Source organism: Mesoplodon densirostris, chromosome 1 (genome assembly GCF_025265405.1).
Source record: "Mesoplodon densirostris isolate mMesDen1 chromosome 1, mMesDen1 primary haplotype, whole genome shotgun sequence".
NCBI lineage: Eukaryota > Metazoa > Chordata > Mammalia > Artiodactyla > Ziphiidae > Mesoplodon > Mesoplodon densirostris.
The window spans coordinates 223,683,054-223,709,136 of NC_082661.1; the positions used below are offsets into that span (position 1 = coordinate 223,683,054).

Sequence of the window (26,083 nt, forward strand, 5' to 3'; positions counted from 1 at the left end):
TTTGTGGTACGCAGGCCTCTCACTGTTGTGGCCTCTCCCGTTGCGGAGCACAGGCTCCAGATGTGCAGGCTCAGCGGCCATGGCTCACGGGCCCAGCTGCTCCGCGGCATGTGGGATCCTCCCAGACCGGGGCACGAACCCGTGTCCCCTGCATCGGCAGGAGGACTCTCAGCCACTGCGCCAGCAGGGAAGCCCTCAATTCTGTTTTTTACTTTCAAGCTAATACAGGTTTCCCTTACAGTATGTGGCTTATGTTTCAAGAATCCCTATTTAGCAATTATTGTACAGAATCCCAGGCATATTTAGATTAAACCACATATTTTGCAAGGGTCATTGCTCACCACTATTTTCTGTGTTTTATCTCGAGATTTCTGCTGTGATTGAACTATGTCGGTGAGAGGGAAACTTCCGTGGGCAAAGGGGCCTTCTCTGTGTCTTGCCATGTTAGATATTTTCCTTCTGCCCTGACACATGAATTCCATCATAGCAGGGGAAAGTTGATCAGACAGTCAGAATCCCTGGACATTGTCCCCAAATTGCCTAGGAATCTGGCACCACTCTGATTCTCCTTCTTTCGGTTGTGACCGCTTTTTTCTGGAATTCTGCAAGACTTTCTCATAACTTATCCTTGGAGTTGGAGACTTTATGGCATATCTTCAGCCCAGAGACATTTTCTTCTAGCATTTCTTTCATTTGTTTCCCCTCCAACTCCTTTTGGAGTGCCTGTTCTTTACATGCCGTACCGCCTGGAACTGCCAGCAAGCCTCTCATTTTCTCCCTGATGATTTTCATGTATTGTTCCTCCACATTTTAAGGCATTTATTCCACATTATCTTCCAGTGCTAATTTTTCTCACCGCGACTATTCTCTTTCTGAATTTACCTACAACTTTTAAAGCTTTTTAAATCCATGGCATATGTTAAATGTTTCTGTGCTCTGACTGAGGCTCATTTTCTCTCTTGCCTCCCCAGGAGGAATTGTTCAATCTGTCCCCTTCCCACTGTTTATTGGGTCCCTTCACAGGTTTTGTCCTCTACTTGATGGTGGTCTCCTTGATGGTGGGCAGTGACCAGCCAGTGGGGATGGATGACAAGCTGCTTATGTTCTTGTAGACAGTGACAAATGAGTTGGAAAAGTTCTGCCAAGATGCTGGAGGAGGCGTCTCTGCTCCCAGCCTTGCAGGTGCGAAGAGGGCTGCTGATCCCAAGGGTGGGCTGCAGGAGCCATTCAGGTCAGCCTCCAGCCCTCCATGCTGAAGGAGAGGATGGGCAGTAAAGATGGGTGGGTTAGAAAGAAAAGAAACTCATCTGGTTAGTTTTCAAAGAGCCTCTAATCTCCCAATAGATAAATGAGAAAGAGAATCCTTCTCAAAATTAAGAAATATGAAATGTCCAGCCTCTTAATTACCATGGAAATGCAAATTGCAATTGCAAAGGGACCATTTTTCATTTACCATAGTAGGCAAGGCTAAAAAATAAAGTAAATTCTCCAAGCCAGTGTGTATCCCTCAGAAGTAAACTGGAGGGAACTTTGAGAAACTTGTTTTGGTAAAATGTATCTATAGATCTGAAGAAGCCTATCAGGATTCAGTGATTCTGCTTCTAGGACTTTGCTCTAATGCACACACACATGTACCAACACATGCAGTGTGATCACAGTGACTTCTGGAAACCCTTTCTTAAATATGCATAAACCCCAAAATGTGAACAGTAATAGCTTTTGAGTGATTTTTTTCTTCTTTCTACTTTGTGTTAATTCTCCAAATTTTCTGTAATTAGTATACTGCAAGGGGGAAAGAGTTCTGTGTGACTTTGGACAAATACCCGTCTATGTCTGAGCCCCAATCTTCTCATCAATAGAAATGCGCCCAATGTCACCTGCCTCACAGTGACATTGGGGATGAAATGAAAAACCTTGAGGTGTGAAATCCCCCAAACTGAGCCTGGGGCAGAGTGGGTGCTGCTCGACGCCTGTTTCCTTCCTTCCTCTGTGAGCCTCACTGGGTCAGACATGAAGATGGGGATCGGATGGAGGGGGCAGCTGGAGGATAAAGTGAGTTGCCTGATGTGAGTCTCGTGGCTTTAACAAAAGTCCCCGAGGTAGTGTGTTCAGTGGATAGAACTCATCTCCCAAACCATCTGGAAACTTTGCCCCTGAAATATTGGTCACATATTCCCAGCAGCCATTCTGAGCCGCAGTTTCTGCAATGATAACGCAGGACAGGCATCTCAGGTTGGCTGTGAGGACCAGACAGAGCAGACACAGCCCAGGAGGCGCCCCGCACCGCCAACCGGTGTTTCACAGCCCCAAGGCCTGTCTCAGGTATAGACCTTTGCCCCTATCTGCAAACCACACCTCTCAGACCCCAGGGCAGAACCGAAAGGAGGGTTTCCAAACTGCCTTAGCCTCGCGCCACACATTTACCTTGTGAAAGCATGCTACGTTGCATTTCACGCATTTAAAGCAGCCCTTGGTTACAGGTACACATTTAAATGGGCCACATCTTCCTATCCCTGTTCCTCTGTTAGGGGAGCCCTCTCCATCTTTGGTGAGGCCGAAATTAAGGCGTCTGGTGCATAGTAGGCGCTCAACGTGTTAGTTAATATTGCAGTAACAATGATAATGAATCTGAAGTTGGGGACGCTGGGGCCAGGGTAGTGAGTGAAAGGTGGTCCGAGTCTCGTCCGGGGGTCCAACCACCTGTTACGCACCGAGTGCACTTCTTTCCCAGTGACCTGATGGTCTGTGGGCGTGGAGTGGCAGGGCCGGGGCTGTGCCGGGGCCCGAGTCCACTCGGAAACTTTCGCTGTGGGCGGGTCCGACCCGCCCACCCGGCGACCTCTTCTCTGGAGGCCCTGTGGGCCAGTGGGCAACTGTCAGGCGAGGCGCTCTGTGATTGGCGGAGGAGAGCAGTGATTGGCAGGCACGTCGGCCGCTCAGCGGGTCGAGTCGGAGCCGCGTCCTCCTGGCCGCGTCGAGAGTAGAGGACAGCCTGCGGCCCCGCCCCCGCCCCCGCCCTTCCCCTCCCCTCGTTGTGGGCAGAGCTCTCCCGCTGCCACTGTAATCGGCGCCGCCCGCTCGGTCGCGGTTGCTTCCCTTTGGCCCCGGTGCGTCCAGCTCCTCTCGAGCAACTTTGCAGCGAGCTCTGAAGTCCAAGGGCGTCGCGGCGCCGCGTGAGGCCTACTAGCGGGCCGGTGAGTACTTCACGGCAAGGGATGGTCGCAGGGTGGGCTGGAAAGAGAACCGGGAGCACCCGGAGTTGCAGCCCGCCTCGGCCTCAGTTTCCCCATCTGAGCGGACGGGCGGCTGGTACTAGTGTCCCCTACAAGTTCCCCAGAAGTTGGAGGGCCGGGGTCCCGCCCTCTCCGCGACGCTCACGGCAACCCCTGCCCGGGCCTCGATCGCGTCTTCCTTCCGGGGTGCGCGCCCCCTCGTCCCCAGGCCGGGCACCCCGGGCATCGCGGGGCACTGCGCGCTCCGAGCACCGTCACGCCCGCGAGCCTGGCTTAGAAACCCCACTGCCGGCGGGAAAACCGGCTTCAGAGGCAGGCGGCTTGTGGCGCTGGGGACCCAGCAAATGGAAGGGGGCGCGCCTGCCCTGCGTCTCACAGCATCTGTACCAAGTTGCCCAGTCATGGCCCTTCCTCCGCGGCCGTCGGCGGGCTCTCTGGAACCCTGGGCCGCCTTCAGTGCCCCTGGGGCCGCTGGAAGGCGCCTGGGCCTCCTCATAGGGGCTGCTGGGTGTGTGTGTGTGTGTGCGTGCACGCGCGTGCTGGGGGTTCACTCCCCAAGCGGGCACGTGCCCTCCTGAGGGGGCAGATTCTGAGGCTGAAGCCCCCACTGCCCACTTAGAATCTGTGTAGCAGTTACTCTCCCCCTGGGGCTCCTCCTCAGTAAGCCATGGGGAGGGGCAGTGGCAGCCCCTGGGCCCTGGCTGGTGTGAACCTGGCCCTCAGGAACATCAATTTCTGTTTTGATAGATGGAAACTTTCTGGGGAATCTAACTTCTGGGTGTGGTGGAGCTGGGCCCTCTCACACCATTTACTGTAGTTGATGTTAAGAAATTCTGAGGAACTAACATTTGTACAGTATTTGGCCCTCCCAGTAGTCTTAGGGGTAGGAATTATATCCCTATTTGACCCATGAGGAAGTTAAGACCCCACAGCTGATCATGCAGAGCCTGGTGGGAAACCTCTGCCCCTGGGCAGGTGCTGAGAACCAGTGCCTGCCTCTCCTCACCTTGGACAGTGACTCCTGGCACTTGGCCCATTTGTAAAGGGCTTTCCCTTCTTCTGGGATGCATCACTGAGGGAACGATGCCCTGGGTACTCAGTGTGCTGGCTGCTCACTGCAGACTCAGTGAGGAAGCCACGCCAACAGAAGCCCAGAGGCCATACTCTCCACTGCCCGTCCTGTCCACTCTGTCTCCAAGGGGCTGTGATTCTCACTGGAGCCCCTTGGCATCTGATCAGGGATTCAGAAGAACGTTCCTTTATATACTTGCTCCCCCAGCTAATGGACCTTTGACTGGACACAGGAAAGGTTGCTGGGAGACCACATCTCATCTTCTTTCCCAGGATGGAAGGGTATGTGGAGGACTCCCCACTCAGGCCTCCCCTGCCCCTCCCAGGCCACGGCTGGACAGGCCTTTGGGGCTGGTCACAGAGGGGAACCTAGTTCAGTGCCTGATCCCCAGAATGCCTGTGCTGTGGGACAGAGACCAAATCCTGGTCCACGATAGTGGTGGTAAGAATTATGATAGCGGGCTTGCTCTATGCTTCCTATGGCTCCTTCCCCTCTCCCAGGTCCCCTCCTCAGCAAGTGGCACCAACACCATGGCCCCAAGGCACAAATCAGGCCCCATTCTGCTCCCCACTGCCCACATTCAGTTGGTGATGCTTCTGTTTCTCCTGGCCCAGGAGCGCACTCAGATGCTTGCCCTAGGCCAGGCCTCCTCACTTTCCCTGGAAGACCACCCAGCTCCCTCCCTGGTCTCCCTGGGCCATCCCCATACAGCCCTGATGGTTCTTTAACTGCCACTGCCCTGCAGCACCAGCCTGCATTTCCTTCTGCCCTACGCTCAGCCCCACACTAAGCCTGGCACTTGTTCAGGCCCTCGGGACCTGCCCCAGGTTCCGGCTGCCCGCTCAGCCTCTTTTCTCCTCCCTGTGCGCCCGCCCCAGAGTCACTTCCGCACCTTCCCAGCCATGTTGCCTTTAAGCCATGTCCGCTGCCCTTTCTCCTGGGCAGTCCCCCTCTGAAATGCCCACACACCTCCATTCCTCCCTCCCTTCACCCTTGCCTAGCTCATGTCTGCTTGTCCTAAAGCTTTAGTCAAGGCCACTCATCCAGAATCCCCACCCTGCCCCTTTTCCACCGCTGAGTGTGGCCCCCTTCTGTGCTTGCAGCCCCCGAGAGCTCCCTCCTTGTGGTTGTCAGTTTGGGTGTCATCCTTCCCATCTGGACTGAGTTCTCCCAGGCAGGTCCTATAGGATCCTCTCTGGGGCCCGGGAGGCCCAAGTTGGGGCCCAGCACAGGATCGGCCCACAGTCCATGCCCACTGACCCATCCCGGCCAGGCGAGGAGCATTCCCAGCTTGATTCCCCCTTAGTCCTGGGAACTTGGCACATTGGGTAGAGCCGGAATGTTCCTTGGTTTGGCCCTTAATACTCTGGGGCAAAAATAGGTACCTCCAAGGGCTATGTGCCCTTGTCTTGAGGAGCAGCCCTGTGCCAGGCTGCTGGGCTATCTAGGCCAGAGCAGACATCCCAGACCCTGGGAACCCTGGGGCCCTCTCCCTTCAGGCTCAGTCACAGATGGGTTTTAGAATAACATTTTGTGGTAATTTCAAAAACCTTGCATGTTCATTATAGAAAATGAGGGAAGTACATTTAGAAAAAGAATAAAATAAAACTACCTGTAGTCTCTTCACCCAGACATAGTATAACCATTGTGGGGGCATTTTCTTCCATCTTTTTGTGCAGATGAGTTTTGTTTTCATCCTAAATAGACTCAGAGCAATAGCTCATGGTGCTTTAAATCCTGCTGAACAGCGTCATGCAAACATTTCCTTATTTTTTATTTTTTATTTTTTTTTTGCGGTACGCGGGCCTCTCACTGTTGTGGCCTCTCCCGTTGCGGGGCACAGGCTCCGGACGCGCAGGCTCAGCAGCCATGGCTCACGGGCCCAGCCACTCCGTGGCACGTGGGATCTTCCCAGACCAGGGCACGAACCTGTGTCCCCTGCATCGGCAGGTGGACTCTCAACCTCTGCGCCACCAGGGAAACCCAAACATTTCCTTATCTTTAAACGTTCTTATACAGGTCCTGGTTAACAGCTATATAGTGTAGCACCATCTGGAGGGGCTGTGAGTTTCACACCTGCCCTCTCTGGACGGTGCTGGAAGGTACAGCTGTGATGGACACCAGAGAGGTGCTCTGTAGGAGCAAAGGCGTGGAGGTCCACAGTGGCACGTGGATGTGGGGGAGCAGCAAGTGGGCTGAATGTGAAACCGTGGGCACCCCTGGTTTTTCCCCTGGTCTGGGATCCTGATGGTGGAGGCTCTGCTCAGAGGGTGTGTGAACATCCTTAAGGCTTCCCATGGGGGCTTGTTTCAGAGGTCGGGGTGGCCCCCCTGGGGGGAGAGCAGAGTGGGGCCGGCCTGAGCAAGGGTTAGAGAGCTTGGGCTGAAGTCCACGTGAGATCATTCTCCACGTGTCAGTAGATGCATGATCCTAGCAGCCCTCTCAGGGGGTGGCAGCCCCTCAGTCGAGCTCCGTGATGCTGGCATTTTGTGTTTTGATGGGATAAAAATATGCCTGGGTGCTCATGTGGAAAGAATGCTGGCCACTCTGCTTTTCTGGATCTTTACACAATGACAGGTTCCAAGCTATTGCTCTGGTCACGGGGCGGCAGTGTGGGTTGACTGCCCCACTCGTAGGCATCAGAAGAGTCTTGGAGCTGGGGGGGAGCGGGACGCTGATGCTCTCATCCTGCAGTCAGGAGTCTGGATTCGGGATTCTGGGGCCAGGCTGGAGGGAGGGACCTGCTTCCGATCACACAGTGAGATGGGGCAGGCTCTTCCCCAGCCGGGCTCCTTCCCCCAGGCCAGGCTGCCTCCGGTGTACCTTGCAAGGCAAGCAGGCAGGTATTCTGAGTGAATGAGATGTAGCCCCTGCCTTCAGGGCCCCCGGTGTCACAGGAAAGAAGACAGAAAAGAAAGCACCAGACACCATGCGGGTCCCTCCACCGGGAGATCACCTGTGATCCTCCCTGTGACCCATCCATGGCAATGGATCATTTCGTTTGTTTTAAAATAACAAGGTCTTTGATTCAAAAAGGGTTTGGCCAACTCTCAGGGAACCTGAAAATTAATCCTCCTTTATTCTTCCATTCTCACTTACCAGAGATTTTACTTTAAACAGTGTTATTTTGATTGTAATGTGACATGCATAATACTTAGCCCAACGGGCCAGCCAGAACCTGTGTTTTCCTGAAATTCCAGGTCGGACGTGGCTCCACGTGGTTTGTCTCAGGTCAGCCAGTGACCTGCACAACTGGGTTCTGTCTGCTAAATCACCTTCTGACTTTCCCCGCCCACAGCTGGCCACCTGCCCAGTGGGTCCGCACGTGCAGCCAGATGACGAATTTCACAAAAGTTGCCTCTTTGTTTGATTCTGGGAAGCCTGGTGTTTGGAAATAGCACCAAGCACTGTGTTGGTTTCCAAGCAGATCCGTGTGGCTTGACATGCTTTTGGTTTGCAGCCAGGGGGATGTTTTAAAATAAGGGCTCAGTCCCTTTGAGGGAGGAATGTCCAGATTGAAATCTCCAGGGTTCTTTGGCGGACAGAGATCTGATCTCTGGGACCCATCTTTAGTAGGAATGGAGCAGACATGGTTGTGTAGCCCCGGGGAAGTGGTGTGGGGCGCCTGGGGCCCCCTCCAACTCTTGCTGTGTCAGCAGTCTGCAGACACCCACTCTGGCAGGCTCGGGGCAGGCTCAGAGCTTGGAGCTGGGCACTGGGGATGCCTGGGAACCTGGTCCCTTGTGGTCTCTGGTCTCATGGAGTCCTCACAGTGTCCCCAAGTGTGAGATGATGTCCCCATTTACAGTTGAGGGAACTGAGGTGCAGAGAGGGACGTGGCCTGCTCAGGACCACAGAGCTGGTGCACACAGCCAAGGGCGCAACGGCTACGACGGGTTAGTTTGGGAGCCAGATTCCTCATTGCTGGGCTTTCCCTGCTCTGTGCTCATTTCCTTATCTCAGTGAAGAGGATGGAGATGGCCTTGAGGCTGTGGTGAGGGTCATGGGATCCTTGGGGATCCCCCGCACAGAGCACGTGGTCCCGACTTCTTCAGGGTCTGTGTCTGATCCTGGTTCCCTGGCTGGGGAACTCCTAGAGCTCTCAGCTCCACGGTCTGGGGCTCATGGTTGCCCTTAATTGTGTCAGTGGTGGTTTTTGCTGTTTTGCTAAATGGCATTATTGACTAATGGAGCCCTTTCCCCTGTTGTAGACTCTCTGCGCTCACCAGTCTGTTCCAGTCATCCGTTCTGACACACCAGCTTCATGGTTTCCGTCACTCCACATCTAGTGTGTGTTCATATCGGGTGCATTCAAGTTCCCTGATATTTGTCCTGTGGTTCAGGCCTAGCGTGGAGGGCTTGGGAGTTGGGCAGGTCTGACTACGTCCTGGCTCCAGGGGCTGTGTTCCCCGCTTCTCTTCCCCTCCCCGTTTCACTCCCCCTTTCCCCTCTCTTCCCTCCTCCCCTCGCCCTCCCTATCCCTCCTCTTCCTCTTCCCCTCTCCTCACATTTATTTAACTTTCACTCTGTGCCAGTGTATTCATTTCCTAGGGCTCATATAAGAAATTTACAGAAACTTGGTGGCTTTAGACAATAGACATTTATTGTCTCATAGTTCTGGAGGCAGAAGTCTGTGATCAGGATGTCGGCGGGGTTGGTTGCTCCTGGGGGCCCTGAGGGAGAGTCCTTCCTCGCCTCTCCTGGCTTCGGGTGTCGCTGGCGATCCTTGGCATCCCTGGGCGTGCAGCTTCATCTGTCTGATCTCCGCCTCCTCCTTCACACGGTGCCCTCCTCTCTGTGTCTGTGTGTTTCCCTCTCCTTATAAGGATACCAGTCACTGGATTAGGGCCCACCCTAAGTCAGGATGACCTCATGTCAAGATCCGTGATTACATCTGCAAGGACCCCTTTTTCCAAGCAAGGTCTCCTTCACAGAGTTTGGGTGGACATACTCAGAGGCCAGCTTTCATCCCAGCACAGACAGGCACTGTGCCCAGGGCTCCGTGTGGACCATCTCACTGAATCCTCACGACGTTCTACATCCCCACGTCTCAGATGAGCACACCCGAGGTCCCGTGGCTCATGCCTGGTGAGGCAGGGACTCAAGGCCTTGAGACTTAGGGCCCGGCTCATGCCTGCTGTGGGACTTGCCGAGCCAGCCGGCCTTGAGTGTTTCACCCCTCGATTTCCTGCCCTGTAAAATGGGAGTGTCTTACGGGGGCTGTTGTGAGGTTGAATGAGATCACATAGAGTGCTGGGCAACCCCCACCCTGCTTCCCTTTTCCGTCCCCTCTCTTTACCAGAAACTGGAGGCCAGAGCAGACTGGGCTCGGCTGGCCTCATGTGTCTGAGCCCCCACTTTTCTCTCTGCAGAATGGCTTCCGGTGCCCGTACTCCGAGCCCCTCTGGCCCACAGTCTCCACCGCAGGCACAACAGCCCCAGGCCCGCTCACGGCTCAATGCCACGACCTCGGTGGAGCAGGAGAAGAGTGGGGCGCCCCGAGCTCCCGGACCCCAGGTTGGACCTGGAGCAGATGTGAGAGACACGGCTGCCCCGGCCGTGTCCCAGGCCTCGCATGCCAGGAGCCAAGAAAGGGTGGATGGAACAGGTAAGGGGATGGGGCCTGGGAAGCTGGAATGTCCTCCCCCGGGGCTGTTCTAGAATCAGGGTGAGCACCCAAGTCCTGGCACGTGGTCCAGACACCCCTGCGAGGTTCCTCCTGCAGGGCATCCCCTGTGGTCGGGGGCCCACCTGCTCCACCCAGGGCCCCTCGACTCTCACCTTGCAGCGGGCTTTGCTCCTAAGTTCACAAACTTGGGCTGCAGCAGACTTCACATTTCCTTATTTTATTTATAATCAAATGCACCAGCTCCCACCTGCTCAGGGTCCCCACCAGGCACTGTATGGGGGGAGGTGGCAGGAGGAAGTCTTCCCCACCCCAGCTGGTCCCGCCCAGCACTCGGGGCAACCCATGTTGTTCCCTGTCCACCGTGGCCACTGCTCAGGGGCCATTCAGTCAGACAGCTCTGCCTGGTCTGGGGGCCCCACGTGGCCACTCCCCTTGGGGACTGGCTGCCAGCCTGGAATATACCTGGGCCCAGGCCCAGGTCCCCGCTGCCCTCTGGACCACCATCTTCCATCCTCAGGCCAGGCTTCCAAGGGCTTCCCCTCCCCCGCAGTCCACTCCTGGGCCTCCTCAGGTTTCCACTCTGTCCCAGGAGGCACCTCCCAGGGGAAGAGATGAGACAGTGTGAGGACCCGGGTGCGACGGGACAGCTGGTTGTGGCTCTGGCAGCCTTGCTGACATTGGGGGAGGGACACCAGGGTTTGGTCCGTCCTCTGTCCACCTGCTGCTGCTCACTGAGCATGGCCCTTTGCTGGCCCTGAGTGGCCATCGGCAGCACAGGTGAGTCAGGCCTGCCCCCTGCCTCCAAGGAGTCCACGGTCTCGTGGGGAGCAGAGGGAAGCACAGGGCCTGGGGAGCATAGAGGTGGCCCTGGCCCTGGCTCTGGGGAGGTGGGGACCTGCTCTGTGAGAAGAGATGACGCCTGAGCAAGAGTGAGCCTGGGGAGAGAGGGCGCAGCACGGGCAAGGGCCAGAGGGAAGAAATGGCCTCGCCTGGGGTGGGCTTGGGGTAGAGAGAGCCCCGGACCTCCCAGGTGACGGGGTGGCAGCGAAGAAGGAAGGCTCAGACTGGTGATGCTCTCGTGTCTGGCCTGCGATTTGAGCTACACCAGGAGTGAGCGGGGGCAGGGCCAGGCAACGGGCTGTAACAGGAGCCTTGTGTGAGAGGCTCCTCTGTGCTTTCGGGGCTGTTGTAGGGGAAAATCCTCAAGTCTACTGTGAGTTCCAAGAAAGGGAGGATCCCTGGACCTCTGGCTGTGATATTTGGGGAAAACATAGTTGGTATCGGCGTTACTTTTTCTAATTATCCACCCAGTGCTTCTCAGTGCGTCTGTCTTATTCTCACAGCGACCAAACCTGTGAAGTAGGGACCTTGGCTCCGATTACGGGTGCGGCGATCAGAACGGAGCCCGCTGGGGACATCGGGTCTAAAAGCTCCGTGGGTGGTGAAAGCCCTGTGACTTCTTTCCGTGGATCACCGCCCTCTCCTCCCTGCTCACCAAGACCATCCCACGTTCTCCAAATCCGCCTCCGCCTTCCCTGTTCCCCCACCTCCCCTTTGCCACGTGGGAACCTCTGCCCAAAATCTGCCATCACCATCTCCACCTGTTGAAATCCTACCCAGCTCTCAAGGCACTGCCGCCTCTTAGACTTTCTGACCTCCTCCCACAGCAAGAAAGACGTGTGTTGTCATCACCGGACTCACACACCCATGGGCCTGCACGCACACACGCACACATCCAGTGGGAACGGAAATTTCCAAAGCCATACCTGTCCTTAGTGTGTGTGTTGCTGTCTGATAGTCTCCATTCTGTTGCTTTTATTTAAAAACAAATGCTGTTTGTGGGCAGTTAAATTGGTTCCATGACCTTCTGGGTCGAAGTCTGTAGTTTGAAAAACGCTCTGTGGTTTGGTGCCAGTGCTAGTCTCCCGTGCACCCCAGCCGGGACTCTGGACTACGTCTGTGCACATGAGCGGTTTATTTACTGAGTGTCAGGGCCATGAGGTGGTGCAGGAAGATGGTGCCGGGATGGCTGAGGTGGGACGCTTGGCCGGGCTGGTGGCCTTGAGCTGTGTGCCCTTGAGGGAGTTGGGAGGCCTCGCTGAGCCTGTCTCTGTCTCTGTAAAGTGGGTGCAGTCATACCAGCCATGTGGAGTCCACGTGCTGCGACCCTGTGCTCTGAGCACGGCGCATGGGACGAGGTGCTGAGTCAAGGCCCCTCGTCCCTTAGGTGCCTGCCCGGTGGCGTGGAGAGGGTCTGTGCCTGGAGCTCGATGTGTTTCGTGGATGTCATCAAGCCTCCTGCCCCCTGAGCCCGTCTCACTTCCTATTCAGGCTCCTCCTGGGGTGTTGTCTCGCATGTCAGGGCAGCCTTCCAGTTTCACGGCCCCACTCAGTCCCTCTTGGGCGACCGGTCTCAGCGTCAGCTCCAGGCTCTGTGTGTCTGGGTGTAGGGGCTTCACGTGTGCGTCGGATTCTCTCTCCCCCAGGAGGCTGTTGTGCTGCAAGCTGTGCGTGTGTGCGTGTGCGCCCACGTGCTTCCTTGTGTCCTGCACGACGCAGGACGCCGTGACTCTCTCGGCCCCCGCTGCTCCAGGCGCTCTGTGTGAGTTAGGGAAGTCCCAGGCCCCGCCCCGCCCTTCTCCAGCTCACCCAGCCTTGCCGTTTCGTTTTCCCCCTTGAGAAGCCAGCTGCCTGAGCTGAGCACCCCCAGCTCAGCACTGCCCCTGCACCATGCAGGGGCCCCAGACCCGTGGTGGGGAGCATCTGCCATGTGCACTGCGGACCTGGGGGCTTTACGTGACCCCTCACGGTAGCTCGAGAGGGAGGCTCTGTTCTTGTCCCCATCTAGAGATGAGGAGACTGAGCCATCAACTTGCCAAAGCGGCCAGTGCTGAGTGATGGGCACAGGGGTGATCCCAGTCTCCTGTCCCACGCTGCCCCCATGCCCAGAGGAGCTGCAGGGACCTCCGAGCTCTGGGTGAAGAGGGCCTGAGCTCTGCGGCTCCATCATGCTGGACTAGTGCCTGATTGTCCCCAGAAACGTGCCCCACTGGGCTCTTCTGATCTCCACATCTCCTTCAAAGATCACTGCATTCTCTGCTTCATCTCCAAGGCCTCTGGGCAGGCCAGGGCCTGATCCGGAATCTTGGTCCAGCCACAAACACCCCACGGCTGCGGGGCCAGGAGACCGGGGCTGGGAACGTGCTTGGTTTCAATCTGGGTGAAGCAAAACGGCCTCAGAGGATGGACCAAGTCAAGACTGCCAGTTTCAGATAAGAAGAGTCAGGAAACACATGTGGTCTCTGTTTGGCTTCTGACCCCGAGGGGAGGGGCGGGGAGTACTGAGCAAGTGCTGGGCCAGTTGGCACCCTCGGGGTCCCGGCCCGCCACATCTGGGCCCTGCTGTGTCCCTTCTCTCTGTGGCGTCACCGTCACTGAATTGGACACAGCAGGAAGCGTTCACCCTGGTGTTGACCGAGGGCCTGCTCAGTGGGTGCAGGAGACAGTGGGCAAGGCAGTGGGCAAGACCGAGGGCCCGCCGCCACGTGCAGGGCACGAAGGGCTCCCAGGCTGATGGCTCTGGGCAGGGGTTGGATGCGGGGTCAAGAGGTCGGCCAACTGAGTGGGGTCTCAAATGGTCGGGATAAGGGGAATGGGTGTTCTGAGGAACGTTAGAGGGTTTCAACCAGAGGAGCGGCATGACCTCTGTGACGTGGAGATGACCCCTGGGAGCCGAGGCTGGCAGGGAGGCACGTGGCAGGTGGAGAGGCCCCCGGAAGCTGGGCTGACTCCAGGTCTCTGGCTGGAGCTGCCAGGTGGGTGCAGGGCGTGGGCGGGGCAGTTTCCCAGCGGGGTTCAGGGCGGGACGGCGGGATTGGGAAGGTCAGGAGATGATGTGGCGCGGGAGGGGACGCGGAGCGCCGAGTCCCTGCTATCCTGGGGACAAGCCACAGCCACCAACGACTCGCTTTCTCCTTGTCCGGTCAAGGTGCTGGCTATTGATGATTTAGGGAGTTTTGTACACACGTTATTTTATTCTGACCCTGACTGAAGCCCTGGTCTGTCTGGTTGCCAGGCCGTCACTCTGACCCCCTCACTCTAGGGTGACCTGTCGTGAGGACAGGTGGCAGGGGCGGTGAGGCTGTCTCCGGCCTGGTGGCTTCCTGGGACCTTTGGAAACTTGGCAGCATGCCCTTCACCCCCTGCCTTTAACCTCCCCTTTGCATTCCAAGTCTTGGGTGTCACCTCTTCCAGGAAGCCCTTGCCATCAGGATTGAGGGTGCCTGGCACCTCCACCGCCCCCCTGAGCCTACACTGTTGGAATGTGGTTGTCCCCGTCTGGCCCCTGGGTGGGTAGGGAGGGCGGGGGTCCTGCCTCCTTCAGCTCAGTGCCCTTGGCTCCTGGAGCTCAGACTGGCCCGGGGCCAACGCTCAGTAAACGTCTGCTGGGTGAGTGATGACGGGCCAGGTCCATGACCCCTGCTTGGGCCTGTGGGCAGCTCGGACCTCCTGCCCGGGACCCCCGCCTTGGAGCTTAGCCAGCCCCTGGAAACGATGGGGCCGCAGGGATTGTCCTTCTTGTGCGTTCATGAGAACCAGAGTCAGCATCACGAAGGCTGCTGGGACACCCCCTGGTGCAAGGTGACCCAGCCGCCCACAGCGATGAGGAGGACACGTGGGATGCCCTCGGGTTCTTATCACCTTTCCCTTCACCGCAGCCCACGTGGTGGGTGTCAGGAGAGGACCAGGGACTCTAAGGCCCAAGGCCTTGTCCAGGGCCAGCGAGTGAGGCAGTGGATGGGCGGCAGCCCCTAGAGACTGGAGTACGGCACCACAGTTCTGTGTGTTTCAGATTGTGCTCTTCTTTTAAGAGCCTTTGGCGTGCGTTCAACAATTTAAACAATGTGCTCCAGCAGATCTAGATCTCAGCAGTTGCGGAAAATGGAAGCCAGCTTCTCACTTGCTCTCAGCCGTCTCCGGGAAGCTGGCAGAGCCCTCGGGACTTCTGGGAAGGGACGCCTGAGGCTCCCCAGCGCACGGCCCTGGGGTGGGTGACGAGTGGGAGCATGACTTGCTCGCCACCCACCTTTGTCTGTTTCTACTCAGAACTTGCTCAGATCAGGGAGGTGAGCTTGGCAGTTCAGTCTCCAGGCCAAGAGTGTGCTGTGTTCCAGGCCCTGTGCAAGGATGTGGGGAGACAGAGATGAAATCTTGAGACCATTCCCTTGTCGGTTCCCTGTCCACCCCTCCATCTGTTCAGCATTTGCTGAGCTGTGTCTGACACTGGGGGATGGAGATGGGTCAGACCTGCGGGACACAGATCATCTCCGTAAAGACTGGTGGGACCGTGAGAGACGCGGGAAAATGGAGATGGGCTGTGCTGGGGGGAGGGGCAGCATCCTGGGGACTCTCCTCCCATTTCATGACAAAATGAGCATCAGTTACTAATGCGGTGTGGTGGATACAAGTCTCTCAAATGCGTGAGATCCACAGGAGATAAATAGTATAAAGGAAGGGGTGTGCTGGTCCTCCGTGGATCCTCGCAGAGGTGAGGAGACTACCCAGGGCCATGCAGCTCTGCTATTGCCGTTTTGTGATCGACAGAAAGACTTTCGAAAGTGAGCTAGAGTCGGCACACTCTCGGTTGCCGGTGATGTTGAAACCCAGTGTAAATTAACATAAGCAAAAAAAAAAAAAAAAAAAAAAAACACGGTGTGGGGCTTCCCTGGTGGCGCAGTGGTTAAGAATCCACCTGCCAATGCAGGGGACATGGGTTCAAGCCCTGGTCCGGGAAGCTCCCACATACCGCGGAGCAACTAAGCCCGTGCGCCACAACTGAAGCCCGAGTGCTTAGAGCCCGTGCTCTGCAACAAGAGAAGCCACTTCAGTGAGAAGCCCGTGCACCGCAACAAAGAGTAGCCCCCTCTCGCCGCAACTAGAGAAAGCCGCGCACGGCAACAAAGAACAAAAGCGGCCAAAATCAATCAATCAATAAAATAAATTTATTTTTTAAAAAAGCAAAAAAACAGGGTGCAGGGGATTTGTTAGTTCCATATGTCTGCACAGTGTAGAGTATCCAGGGACTCAGGTGACATGATTGGGAATCTGCCCCCAGCTCTGCTTTCCTGCGTGCCCTCACCCTCAGGTGGGTTTCCCCCAGGGCAGCCCTCGGCCTCCAAGCTGGTGTCTGTCAGCGGAGATCCAGAGGAAGGAAGAGACATTGCCCAGCAGCCAGCACGGACCCCACTGTCCTGACTTGGGTCTGTGTCCCTCCCTGAACCTGCTGCTGTGGTCAGGGAGGTGGATGGGCCAGGTAGGCTTGCTGCACCCACCCTGTGAGAGTGGGGGAGGGTGGGTCCCCAAAGGGGACATCAGGTTAGGGTTAGGAAGAGGCCAGGAATGAGGGTCAAGCCTGCAGAGAACTCGTGTGTTCAGTGGCCCTCGGTGTCCACGCTGACGCAGCCAGCTTCTAGCGGTGTTCTTTATGTGAGGGTTCCTCCTTAGATGGAAGAAGCCAGAACCCCCCGACCGGTTCGCAGCATGAGCCCAACATTTGAGTAGTTGTAGACCGATTTCTGCCAGCGCCAAACGGAAAGCAGAGTAATGAGGGAGGTGAGGTGCATGTTTCAAAGAGATTCTGTATGTTGAGGAGACTTCTTGAAATGTCAGGCTATGGACAATGTCTGCGAAAAATTAATCAAGGACAGAATAATCTTTTTAGCCAACAGATCTGTGCTCGAATCCTCCATATTCTGATTTAACAAAAAGGACCATGGACTTGTGAATTTAGTTAGTAAAGAAAAGAGCTGTGAACTCCGAGAGGTGCCTGGCGTTGGGCTGGGAAGTGTGGCCTCAGTGAGCCAGGAAGGCCCTGGGGTCAGCCGAGAGGTGGGACGTGGGGAGGGGAAAGGAACGCACACTGGGAACGCCAACTCTGGACCAGGCACTTAATACGAAGTGTCTCATTCTTCATAAACCGTCCTACTGGATGGATATTGACGATGGGATTGAAAATGACTCTCGCTTGGTCATGCAGCACTTTGACGCTAAGGGTCAGATTTCTCTACACGCACACCCTCCTCCCCTGCGAGCCCACCCTTCCCATTTGTTCTCTTTAGTCTGAGCCCTTGGCCAGAAAGTTCATTCCCGCCCTTGCTGAAGGGGGTGACAGCAGCCGAAGGGAGAACTGACCTTGATGACTCAGGAAGCACCAAGGTCTGGGGCCACGGGGTGGGATGGACATCCTGGGCCCTGAAGCCATCTCTGGGTTAGGTCCCTGGGACCTGGGCAAGGCAACCCAGGCTGAACTCCGCAGGGAGAGGTATCATCATGTTTGTAAGCTGTCCACCAAGAGGGTCTCAGTACAGGTGCCTGACCTGTGGGTCTCGTTAAGAATCCTCCTTTTGAGCCGTCCCCAGACACCCCCGCCCAGCCCCCGTGTCCTCTCTCTCCAAACTAGGTGTGACCTCTGCCTTTGAACCTCCTAGGCTGCGTCGCTTTAGGCCCCTGCCTTGCTGTCTCCCCCTGGGCTCCTGGGTGCCGTGGACTTGGGCACCCTGCACACAGGGGCCGGCTCTGAGCCTGGCGGACCTGGTTCTGGGAAAGGCTGGATGACGGGGTAGGGAAAGCTGGTCATCCAGTGGGTGTTCCTGGGGACTGTTCACGTTTCCCTGAATTCTGCCTTCTGTGTCCAGAAATGTCTAGAGAGCAAGAGTCTGTGAATCCCAAATAGGCACCTGCGAAGGTGGGGTGTGGCAATGGCTGAGGCAAGGTGTGGTGTCGGGCATAGGCCTGGGTATTGGTTGCTTAAATCAAAGAAGGGGACTGGTAAAAAGTGATCTTTTTAAAAAAAGTTTTTGTTATGCTGCCCACTGCAGGAGAGGTTGTAGTGAAATGGATGAAGTTACGTGATGCTTTTGTAACTTAGGATAGCTTTTTACCATGAAAATATAGCACGAGCTGTATGATGTTTGGACCCTTGGACCTAGTAATTCACCTGAAGAACCTATGCTGGGAGAATAACCCCCCCAATAAAAAATACACCTACAGAATGGTTTGTTGGCACCATTTTATAAAATTAGGGAGTATGGGAATAACCTAAAGGTCTGATGGAGAGGAGAGGCCCAGAACCCTGATGGGATTTCTGAGCCACTGAAATGGTACATTTCACTGCAGAGCAACATGGGAAATTGGTTGTGATTCACTACTTTATATATATATATATATATACACCAAAATGTATGTACCGTGATTATGACCTCCAAAAATCAGTCGTGTGTATAGACGACAGTCTTGGAAAACATGAATTTGGTTTCTTTATTGGGGCACTGGGCATTGGGGTGCAGGTTCTTCAGGTCAGGAGCTTTTGAACTGGAGCCCTCGGATCTTTCTAGAACTCCGTTCAAGCCTGAGCTCAGCCGCTCTGGCTGCAGTGAGCTGAGGGGGCGACGGTGGTTACTGGTGCCCCGCTCTGTCCCTTGTCTCCCACCACGAGCTCTGAGCAGCCACTGGAACCGCCGCCTGGCAGCTTTGTGGTCCTTGCTCCCAGGAAAGCAGCTTCCTGGCACGTTCTCTCTGCATCTGCTGTCACGCTCTTGACCTGGGGCTGAAGTCTGTTCCTGCCGTCCCCTCCCCTCCTCAGACAAGTGACAAGGACCAGCTTGGTGACAGTCCATCTGCTTGTTTTCCTGTGTTAAAGGGCCTGCGAAGGGAGATGTGGACACCCCCTTTGAAGAGGTCCTGGAGAAGGCCAAGGCTGGGGACCCCAAGGCACAGACGGAGGTGAGCCCTGCTGTCCACGGGAGACTCAGGCCGCGGCCTGCAGCATGGTGGGTGTGGGAGAAGCTGGTGCCTGCAAGCTGGGAGCTGAGAGCCGGCCTGACTGTGCCCGCCATGTGCCAGGCCCCCGTTTGTTGTGTTTCCGTGTTCATGGTGTGTTTGTTTCTTCCCTCCGCCCTCTGGGGAGCACGTACGTGTTCACCTCCTCTGTCCAGCTCCCACCTGATCTTGGGCATCACCTCCTCTGATACCATCTCTGCTTCCTGCCTGTCCTCATGCCCCCACCCCCTCTCTCATCGCATCAATGGGGGAGGGGTCCTGACACCCCCCCCTCTGGCAGGGAGCACCGGGCGGAGAGGGAGAGGGAGGCCGAGGTTGCCCAGCTGAGGGGAGCAGGTCAGGGCAGGACGTGGGAGCCCGGGCGCTGTGCATGGAGGCCGCTGCAGCACATGGCGTGACGGGGTCCTGCTTGCAGGTGGGGAAACGCTACCTGCAGCTTGCCGGCGACGGGGATGAAGAGGTCAACAACTGCACGGCCGTCGACTGGCTGACCCTCGCCGCCAAGCAGGGCCGGCGCGAGGCCGTCAAGCTTCTCCGCCGGTGCCTGGCGGACAGAAAAGGTGGGTCAAGAGGCCTGGGGGGATGCATGAGGTATGCCGTGCTGCTTTGCTAAATTAACAACTAAAATAGCAGCAGGAAAACTTGCTGCTGGCAGTGCCGTTGAGTAATGAGTGTGGTTTCTGTTATGCCAGTGGCTTTGCCATTTAGACATTTTTGGAGTATAACGTGATATTTAGGGAGTGAAGCCATTTTCATCCTCTTTAACTTGTGGTGGTGTCTACAAGGAGATACCCTCTGGGTTCTAATCCAAATTGAGGAGTAGATCCTGGAGCCAAGTTGGAGAACATGACGGGGGCCTGAGGTCAGAGTGGCACTTTCTGAACTGACTTTCCACCCAGTCTGAGCCGAGAAGCTGGGGACCATGGACCAGTGAAGACCCGCTCAGGCTGGCACTCACCGCCAGGACGGGTCTGGGTGTTGGGGGGGCCAGTGATGTGTAGCCTGGCCACGTGTGGACACTTACTAGGTTATCCTGCCCAAGGGAAATGGCTCATTCCTGGTGTCAGGGAAGAGTGTTTCCTGAAGGTTCACACCTCAGAAGAAAGATGAAAGTGTGTGTCAGAAAGGGACCTTTTTCCCCTCAGATTGTAGAAGTGTTTATTGTTATCAAAGAAAACTTGAACTATATAGAAAACATCAAGATAGAAGTTATCCATCATGTTGAAACCCAGAGAGAAGTGCTTTGTAGTCTGGTAGTTTTTTCCTTCTGGTTTTGCATTGTAATGTTTTAAAGTAACATTTATTATATAGAATCTACTCTCTCTGGACCTTAGGCTGATGCCTTTGACAACTTGGAATGGTCATATTTTGCTAGCCAAAATTTCTCACCAAGCCAGCTTCCCCGTTCCAGGGCAGGCAGGACGGCCTTGCACCGGCTGATCCAGTCGGTGCGGCCCGCACAGCTCACTGTTGGAGCCAGTGGTTCCCAGAGGCCTTGAGGGAGCCAAGGCAGGCCCGAGGACCAGAGGGCGTGTGAGGGAGGGGGCCAGGCCTTGTGCAACCCACATCCTCCACGTTCTCACAGTTGAGTCCTTACCGATCATAAAAGAAACGCGGGCTCTGGTGGAAAGTTTCGGAGATGTTTCAAAGGAGAAACAGCGCAATCCTCCAGCCCTAGTCTCGCTGCCCTCTGGAAGGGCCTTGCTGACGACCAGGTGGTGGGGGGCAGGGGGAAAGGCAGCTGCTGACCAGCCCATGACACCTGCTCCTGGTTTCTCCATGGGTGACTCTTGCCTACGTGAGAAAGGGCCGTCTGTGCAGGGACACAGTTGCTCCTGGCTGCCCTAGGAGGGGCGGGCGCTGTAGGTGCAGGGATTCCCCGCTCTTGCACTCGGGCCGCTCACTGCAGTGAGACTGACCGGGGCCTGAGACCGGCTCTGCCTTTCTGACTCGGTGGCCTTGGCAATCCAGGCCGCCCCTGTGTGCCTTGGTTTCTCCATCTGTAAGGCGGGGACAGCAGCATCCCACAGAGGGTCCTTGTGAGGGTGAAATGGGGAGGGGGGAGCAAGCCAGGAAGATGGGGAGTCCTTGCCCGGCACCAGGCCACCATGGCCACTTGGTGAGTGTCTGCTGAAAGGCCAGGCCGAGCCGCCCACTGGCTGGGACTTTGGCCAGACGCCGTTTTGGTCAGATGTTCGTTTCAGCCCTGGTGACAAAGGTGCCTGCAAAGCCGCCTGCAGGAATCCCTTCCCAACCCCCTCAAGCGGGCTGCCCAGGGCCGGGGCATCGCTGACGGCTTCTGGGCAGGTGAGGCGAGGGCTCTGATGTGTCCCCTCTCTCAGGCATCACCTCCGAGAACGAGCAGGAGGTGAGGCACCTTTCCTCCGAGACCGACCTGGAGCGGGCCGTGCGCAAGGCGGCCCTCGTCATGTACTGGAAGCTCAACCCCAAGAAGAAGAAGCAGGTGGCCGTGTCGGAGCTGCTGGAGAACGTGGGCCAGGTCAACGAGCACGGTACGCGGCCTTGCCGGGCGGCCTCCTGGGCCTTTGTGTTGGAGTCCTGGGCGCTTCCCCATGGGAGCCGAAGCGGGGGCTCCAGGGACCTTCTCGTGGGGGCCTCACAGGTGTCCTGTAAAGCCGGGGAGCGTCCTTCCTGGGCATGCTCCTGTTCCCGGGGTCCCCGCCCTGAGCCATGCCCTGACCTCTGGCTCAGTCCGAGGTCTGGGCGCCCAGCAGGCCCTTCCCTTGGCTCTATCTTGATTTGCTCTGTGCCTTGGGGTTTCCTCCCCTCCTGCCCACAGGCAGAGCCACAGGCCTTGTCGTTCCAACGGTGTCCTGCTCTTCCCAAGGGACAGGGCGTGCGGGGAGGGTGAGAGGTGCAGGCGGGGACCTAGGTCCCCGAACCCCCAAGAGTCTCTCCAGGGCGGACCTCATCGCCAGCCTCTGCAGTCCTCCCCACCTCCTTCTAACTGGGCTTTCCACAGAGGGCACGGGCAGCAGCCAGAAGGACGGACGGGCCGGGAGGACGGGCGTCCCTGACTGGATGGGCGTCCCTGGGTTGGTGGCACGGGGGGCGCCTGACTCTTGTGACTTCGTGACCTCGAGGAGCCCCTGCCTCCTGCTGTTCAGAAAATGACTCTCTGCCCAGGGCTTCGCCCCGCCTTCTCCGGCCCCGAGGGGTAGATGCTGGGGGCTGGAGCTACCTGCTGACCCCTCAGAGAGGACTGCTGGGGGGGCACCTCTGCCCGTTCTCCGGGGATTTCAGGGCAGGAATCCTGTCTGACCTGCCCCTCTGGGACGAGCAGAGGTGGCCGGGTGGCAGAGGCGTGCTTGACTGGACAGGCTCGGCTGCCCCGTGTGGAGCCCGGAGACCCTGTGAGGCCTCAGCGCCACCTGCATGTGCTGCCCCGCCCCCACTGGCCACTTCCACTCGGGGCTCCCGTGGCCTCTCTCAGTCGCAGTGCCCCTCCTCTCCTGTTGTCACTGTCTGTGCTCTGGTCCAACTCCTGCCCGCCCCGCCCCTGCAGAGGTGCACCTCGGAGCCTGGCGCGGGAGAGCTGGGTGAATGCCTGCCAGGTTGGGGGTGTGGCGGTAGGGGCGGGCGCTTCCTCCTCCAGGGGAGCATCACGCCAAGTGACGACGCTAGCAGCAAAGGTGTACGGGGACAGGCTAGGCTGACCCGAGGCTGTGGTGTGTCCATGCCAAGGCCGCGCCCGTACAGGGGATGTGCTGTGCCCTGTGGGGCCTGAGTCACCCTTGGGGGCGGAAGCTGAGAGGTGACAGTCCTCCCGAGGGGTGGCCCTTGCACTGCCCTCCAGGGCTGCGTGGAGGCACCAGGCCCTGTAGTCCCCAGGGCACACTGGCAGGTTCCCGGGGGGCTGCAGGGAATGGGGCGGTCAGCCTGCCCAGATTCTCAATCCACTCTGTCCCCTGCAGACGGAGGGGTGCAGCCTGGCCCCGTCCCCAAGTCGCTGCAGAAGCAGAGGCGGGTGCTAGAGCGCTTGGTCAGCAGCGAATGTGAGTACGGCCGCCGGTCCTGCGCTTGCGACACCTCTTGCCGTGCTGTGTCTCCCACCACCCCGAGCGCCGTGTCTGCTCCCTCCGGCCAGTCCAGGCCTGGCCTCCAGGGTCTTGGAGGCATGATGGATTTTCAGTCCCTTTGGGGCTGTTGATTGGGTGTCGGTGCTCTGGGCTCTGGGCTCTGGCCCCTGCCCACCGGGAGCATGCAATCTGGAAGGACAGGGAGGGCAGCATGACAGTCCCTGCAGGACAGAGAGCTGCCGGGGGCTGCGAGTACACTGGGTGCCCGAGCCAGCGAGGGTGAGGAGGCATCTAGCCCTCAGAGGGCACCGGGGGGTGCTCCAGGCCAACCAGACGTCACAGGCAGAGGCCTGGGGACACCCAGCATGGGCTGTGGGGAGGTGGGGGATAGAGAGCAGAACATGGCGGGTGGAGGTAGTGAAGGTGTGCCCGGCACACAGTAGGTCCTCAGAGGATGCACGTTGACTGGCAGGGTTAGGAGGGGGCTGGGCCGCAGGGCGTCAGTGCTGTGAGCAGCCAGGGCCAAGGGAGGGAAGGGGTCACAGGGGCCCTGGCGGTGACAGTGGCTGAGGAGTCAGCGTTGGAGCTGGGCTCAGGCAGCCCCTAGGCTTGAAGAGCTAGGGAGGGGGCCGCTTCGGGGGAGGGACAGCACGTCACCAAGGTGAGGAGGCCATCGGCAGGCCTGTCTGCCTCTCTCCTGCCGTCGTCCAGGCTCAGGGAGGGGTTTGCCTGGCCCAGCCAGCGTGCCCCTGCTCGCCTGGCCACGTGGGGTGACAGTGCTTGCCGTCTCGCAGACCCCGTGTGTTCTCTCCTGCGCTTTAGCCAAGAGCTACATAGCGCTGGACGACTTCGTGGAGATCACCAAGAAGTACGCCAAGGGCGTCATCCCCGCCGACCTGTTGCTGCAGGACGACGACGATGACGAGCTGGCAGGCAAGAGCCCTGAGGACCTGCCCCTGCGCCTGAAGGTGAGCATGGCTGGAGGCGCCCGTGGAGGGCTCTCGGCCCGGGCCGCGCCCCCCTGCGCCCCCCAGTGCTCCTCGGGGAGCTGTAGGTGGAGGGTCTCGCCCAACACAGGGGCCTCAGGGACTGTGTAGCTTGTCCCTGCGGAGGCCCGTCCTGCAGGGACGTCCCCATAACTGCGTAAGGACGCGTCTTTGTAAGGACGCACGTGAAGGGAGGCCTTTCACGTGCGCTCAGGCTCTGAAACCAAGGTCACTGTCGGGGGCGGGCAGGTTCAGTGGGTGATGGACAAGCACAGGCACCTTCTCATCTTTCCCTGCCAAACGCCATCGGGGGAACAGGATGCCGTGCACTGGAGGCTGCCTTTCACTTAGACTTTGTCATTTTGAAAAATTAGCCGTTTATGGCACAGAGTGGAGGTCAGTTCCTCGAAGATGCCTTTTCCCTAAAGCAGAGTGCTGTGTTCAGGCGGCCAGGAGGCCCCTGCAGTGATGCCTGTTTATCTGGATCTGCAGGGGCTCGGGGAGCAAGCCGGGTGTGGTGCGCAGAGAGTGGCAGGGCGGTGACCGAGGGCCGACCTGAAGGGGGGAGCGTGCGCTTACACCGTTGGCCAGCGAGCAGCAGTGGCTTCAGGGAGCGAGGGAGGCTTATCCAGACGCCTGCCGACAGCCAGGAGTGGCTGCTCGTGTGCCGGGGTGTCACAGCTTTTGTTTTCCTGGTCACGTGGTTGTGACTAAGCGTGCAGATGTACAGTGTGGCCACACCGCCCTTCATCAGATATCCCCCAGTTCAGCTCACGGGCTTGAATTAGTTGTGTCTGTATCTCACTTTGCCGAGAACACCAGGATTTACAGAAGTCTGGCTATCTGGCCCCAGACAGGTCCATCACCACGACTGGCCAGGAGGGCCCTGGCCAGCACAAGGGCCTCTGAGCAGACGAAGCATCACAGAGGTCCTGGCGTTAGTCACACAAGAATCCGTCGGGTTCTGTGCATCCCCAGCTGCCTGGGAATGTGTGTGAGCTGCCGTCAGCATGGGAGAGTGGACTGTGGGTGTGCGAGCGGGGTCAGGGCTGGTGACAGAAAGTGTGCTGACGTGTCGCCCTCCCAGACGCAGCGCAGTGTAAGCACCGTGCTGGCTGGAGATGGAGGCTCAGAAAGCTGCCCTCGGTGGGTGGGGAGGCCGACTTGGAAGCAAGTTCCACAGAGATGCTGCAGCCCAGAGAGGTGGGTGTGAAGGCCACGCTCAGGACCAGCGAGCTGAGTGAGAGTCCCTGAGGGCAGGTAGAGTGTCCAGGGTGAAGGTTCTGAGACGCGGGGTCGGGATGGCCCAGGAAGCCAACCAGGGAGGCCATGGCTTTTATTGGAGGCCCACTCGGAAGCAGGCCTGGGCTAAGTGTGTTCACAAATGATGTTAGTTTTCTTATTAAAGTGAGCGAGGGAAGGTGGAGCATTTGCTGTGGTTCTTCACAAAGAGGAGGTGCTCCCCAAATGCCAGTGAGTGTCAAAGGTGAAAGGGTAGTGGGAGAAGACCCATGGGCCAGGTGGTCCTGGCCTGGACATTGTAGTTTGCATTGTTCTGGCATAATTACTAATGATGCCTGCTTTCAAAAGCACCCTTGTTTGGACAGCAAGTTATGTTACCCTCCTTACTGGTAACAAGTTCAGTGCTGCAAGATAATCTGAAAGTCCTTTTTGGGAAAAAGAGATTTAAAGTATTCCGAAAAGAAATAAGGCTCTTTTTTTTTTTTTTTTTTTTTTTCAGTTTTTGAAGTTGTCAGAGCACTTTGATTCTTTTACAGTTTGTCTCATTAAAAGCCTTTGGAAAAAGACAGAATGAATCATAGCAGGCGTCTCCTGGAACTAAAAGCTGTTCCAGCCTTTATTAGCCCCCTGGAGGACGGAGAAAGGACACGTGCCTGGAGAGTCCTCAGCACCCCAGTGGGAAGTGCCAGATGCCTCTCTGCGAGCTGACGTGACCCCAGGGATGTTCCAGGGTCCAAGCTGCCTCTTCTCAAGCCTTTGGTGACAGATGAAACCTTCTTAAAGATGAATTCAGGAATATTTTAAAGTCATAATGTTTTTGTATTAAATTATTGAGAATCCAGCACGTGAACATTCACTCAGGTCCGAGCAGAGTCTAGTTGAGATGAACTTGCCTCGACCTGCTGAGTGAGCGGTGGGTTCCTTGGTCGGCTTCCCCGGTTGTAAAAGGCTGTTTGCTCGGTGTCTCACATTAGCCGAGCGACTGGTGACCACAGCCCTGGCCAGGTTGCCCTCTCCTATCCTTTTGTGAACTGACTCCCTAC

The 26,083-nt window shown here is 57.2% G+C and overlaps 1 protein-coding gene across 1 annotated transcript in view; it reads left to right on the forward strand.

Moving 5' to 3' along the window:
* Positions 1–3,043: 3,043 nt before the first annotated feature.
* Positions 3,044–26,083, forward strand: part of WFS1 (wolframin ER transmembrane glycoprotein) — a 28,089-nt gene continuing 5,049 nt past the window's right edge. The window contains exons 1-7 of the mRNA XM_060115597.1: positions 3,044–3,194; positions 9,678–9,913; positions 18,633–18,715; positions 19,188–19,332; positions 21,115–21,285; positions 22,708–22,788; positions 23,635–23,780. Coding sequence (XP_059971580.1) covers positions 9,679–9,913; positions 18,633–18,715; positions 19,188–19,332; positions 21,115–21,285; positions 22,708–22,788; positions 23,635–23,780 — 861 coding nt within the window. The 5' untranslated portion in view covers positions 3,044–3,194; position 9,678. The remainder of the gene's footprint in view (positions 3,195–9,677; positions 9,914–18,632; positions 18,716–19,187; positions 19,333–21,114; positions 21,286–22,707; positions 22,789–23,634; positions 23,781–26,083) is intronic.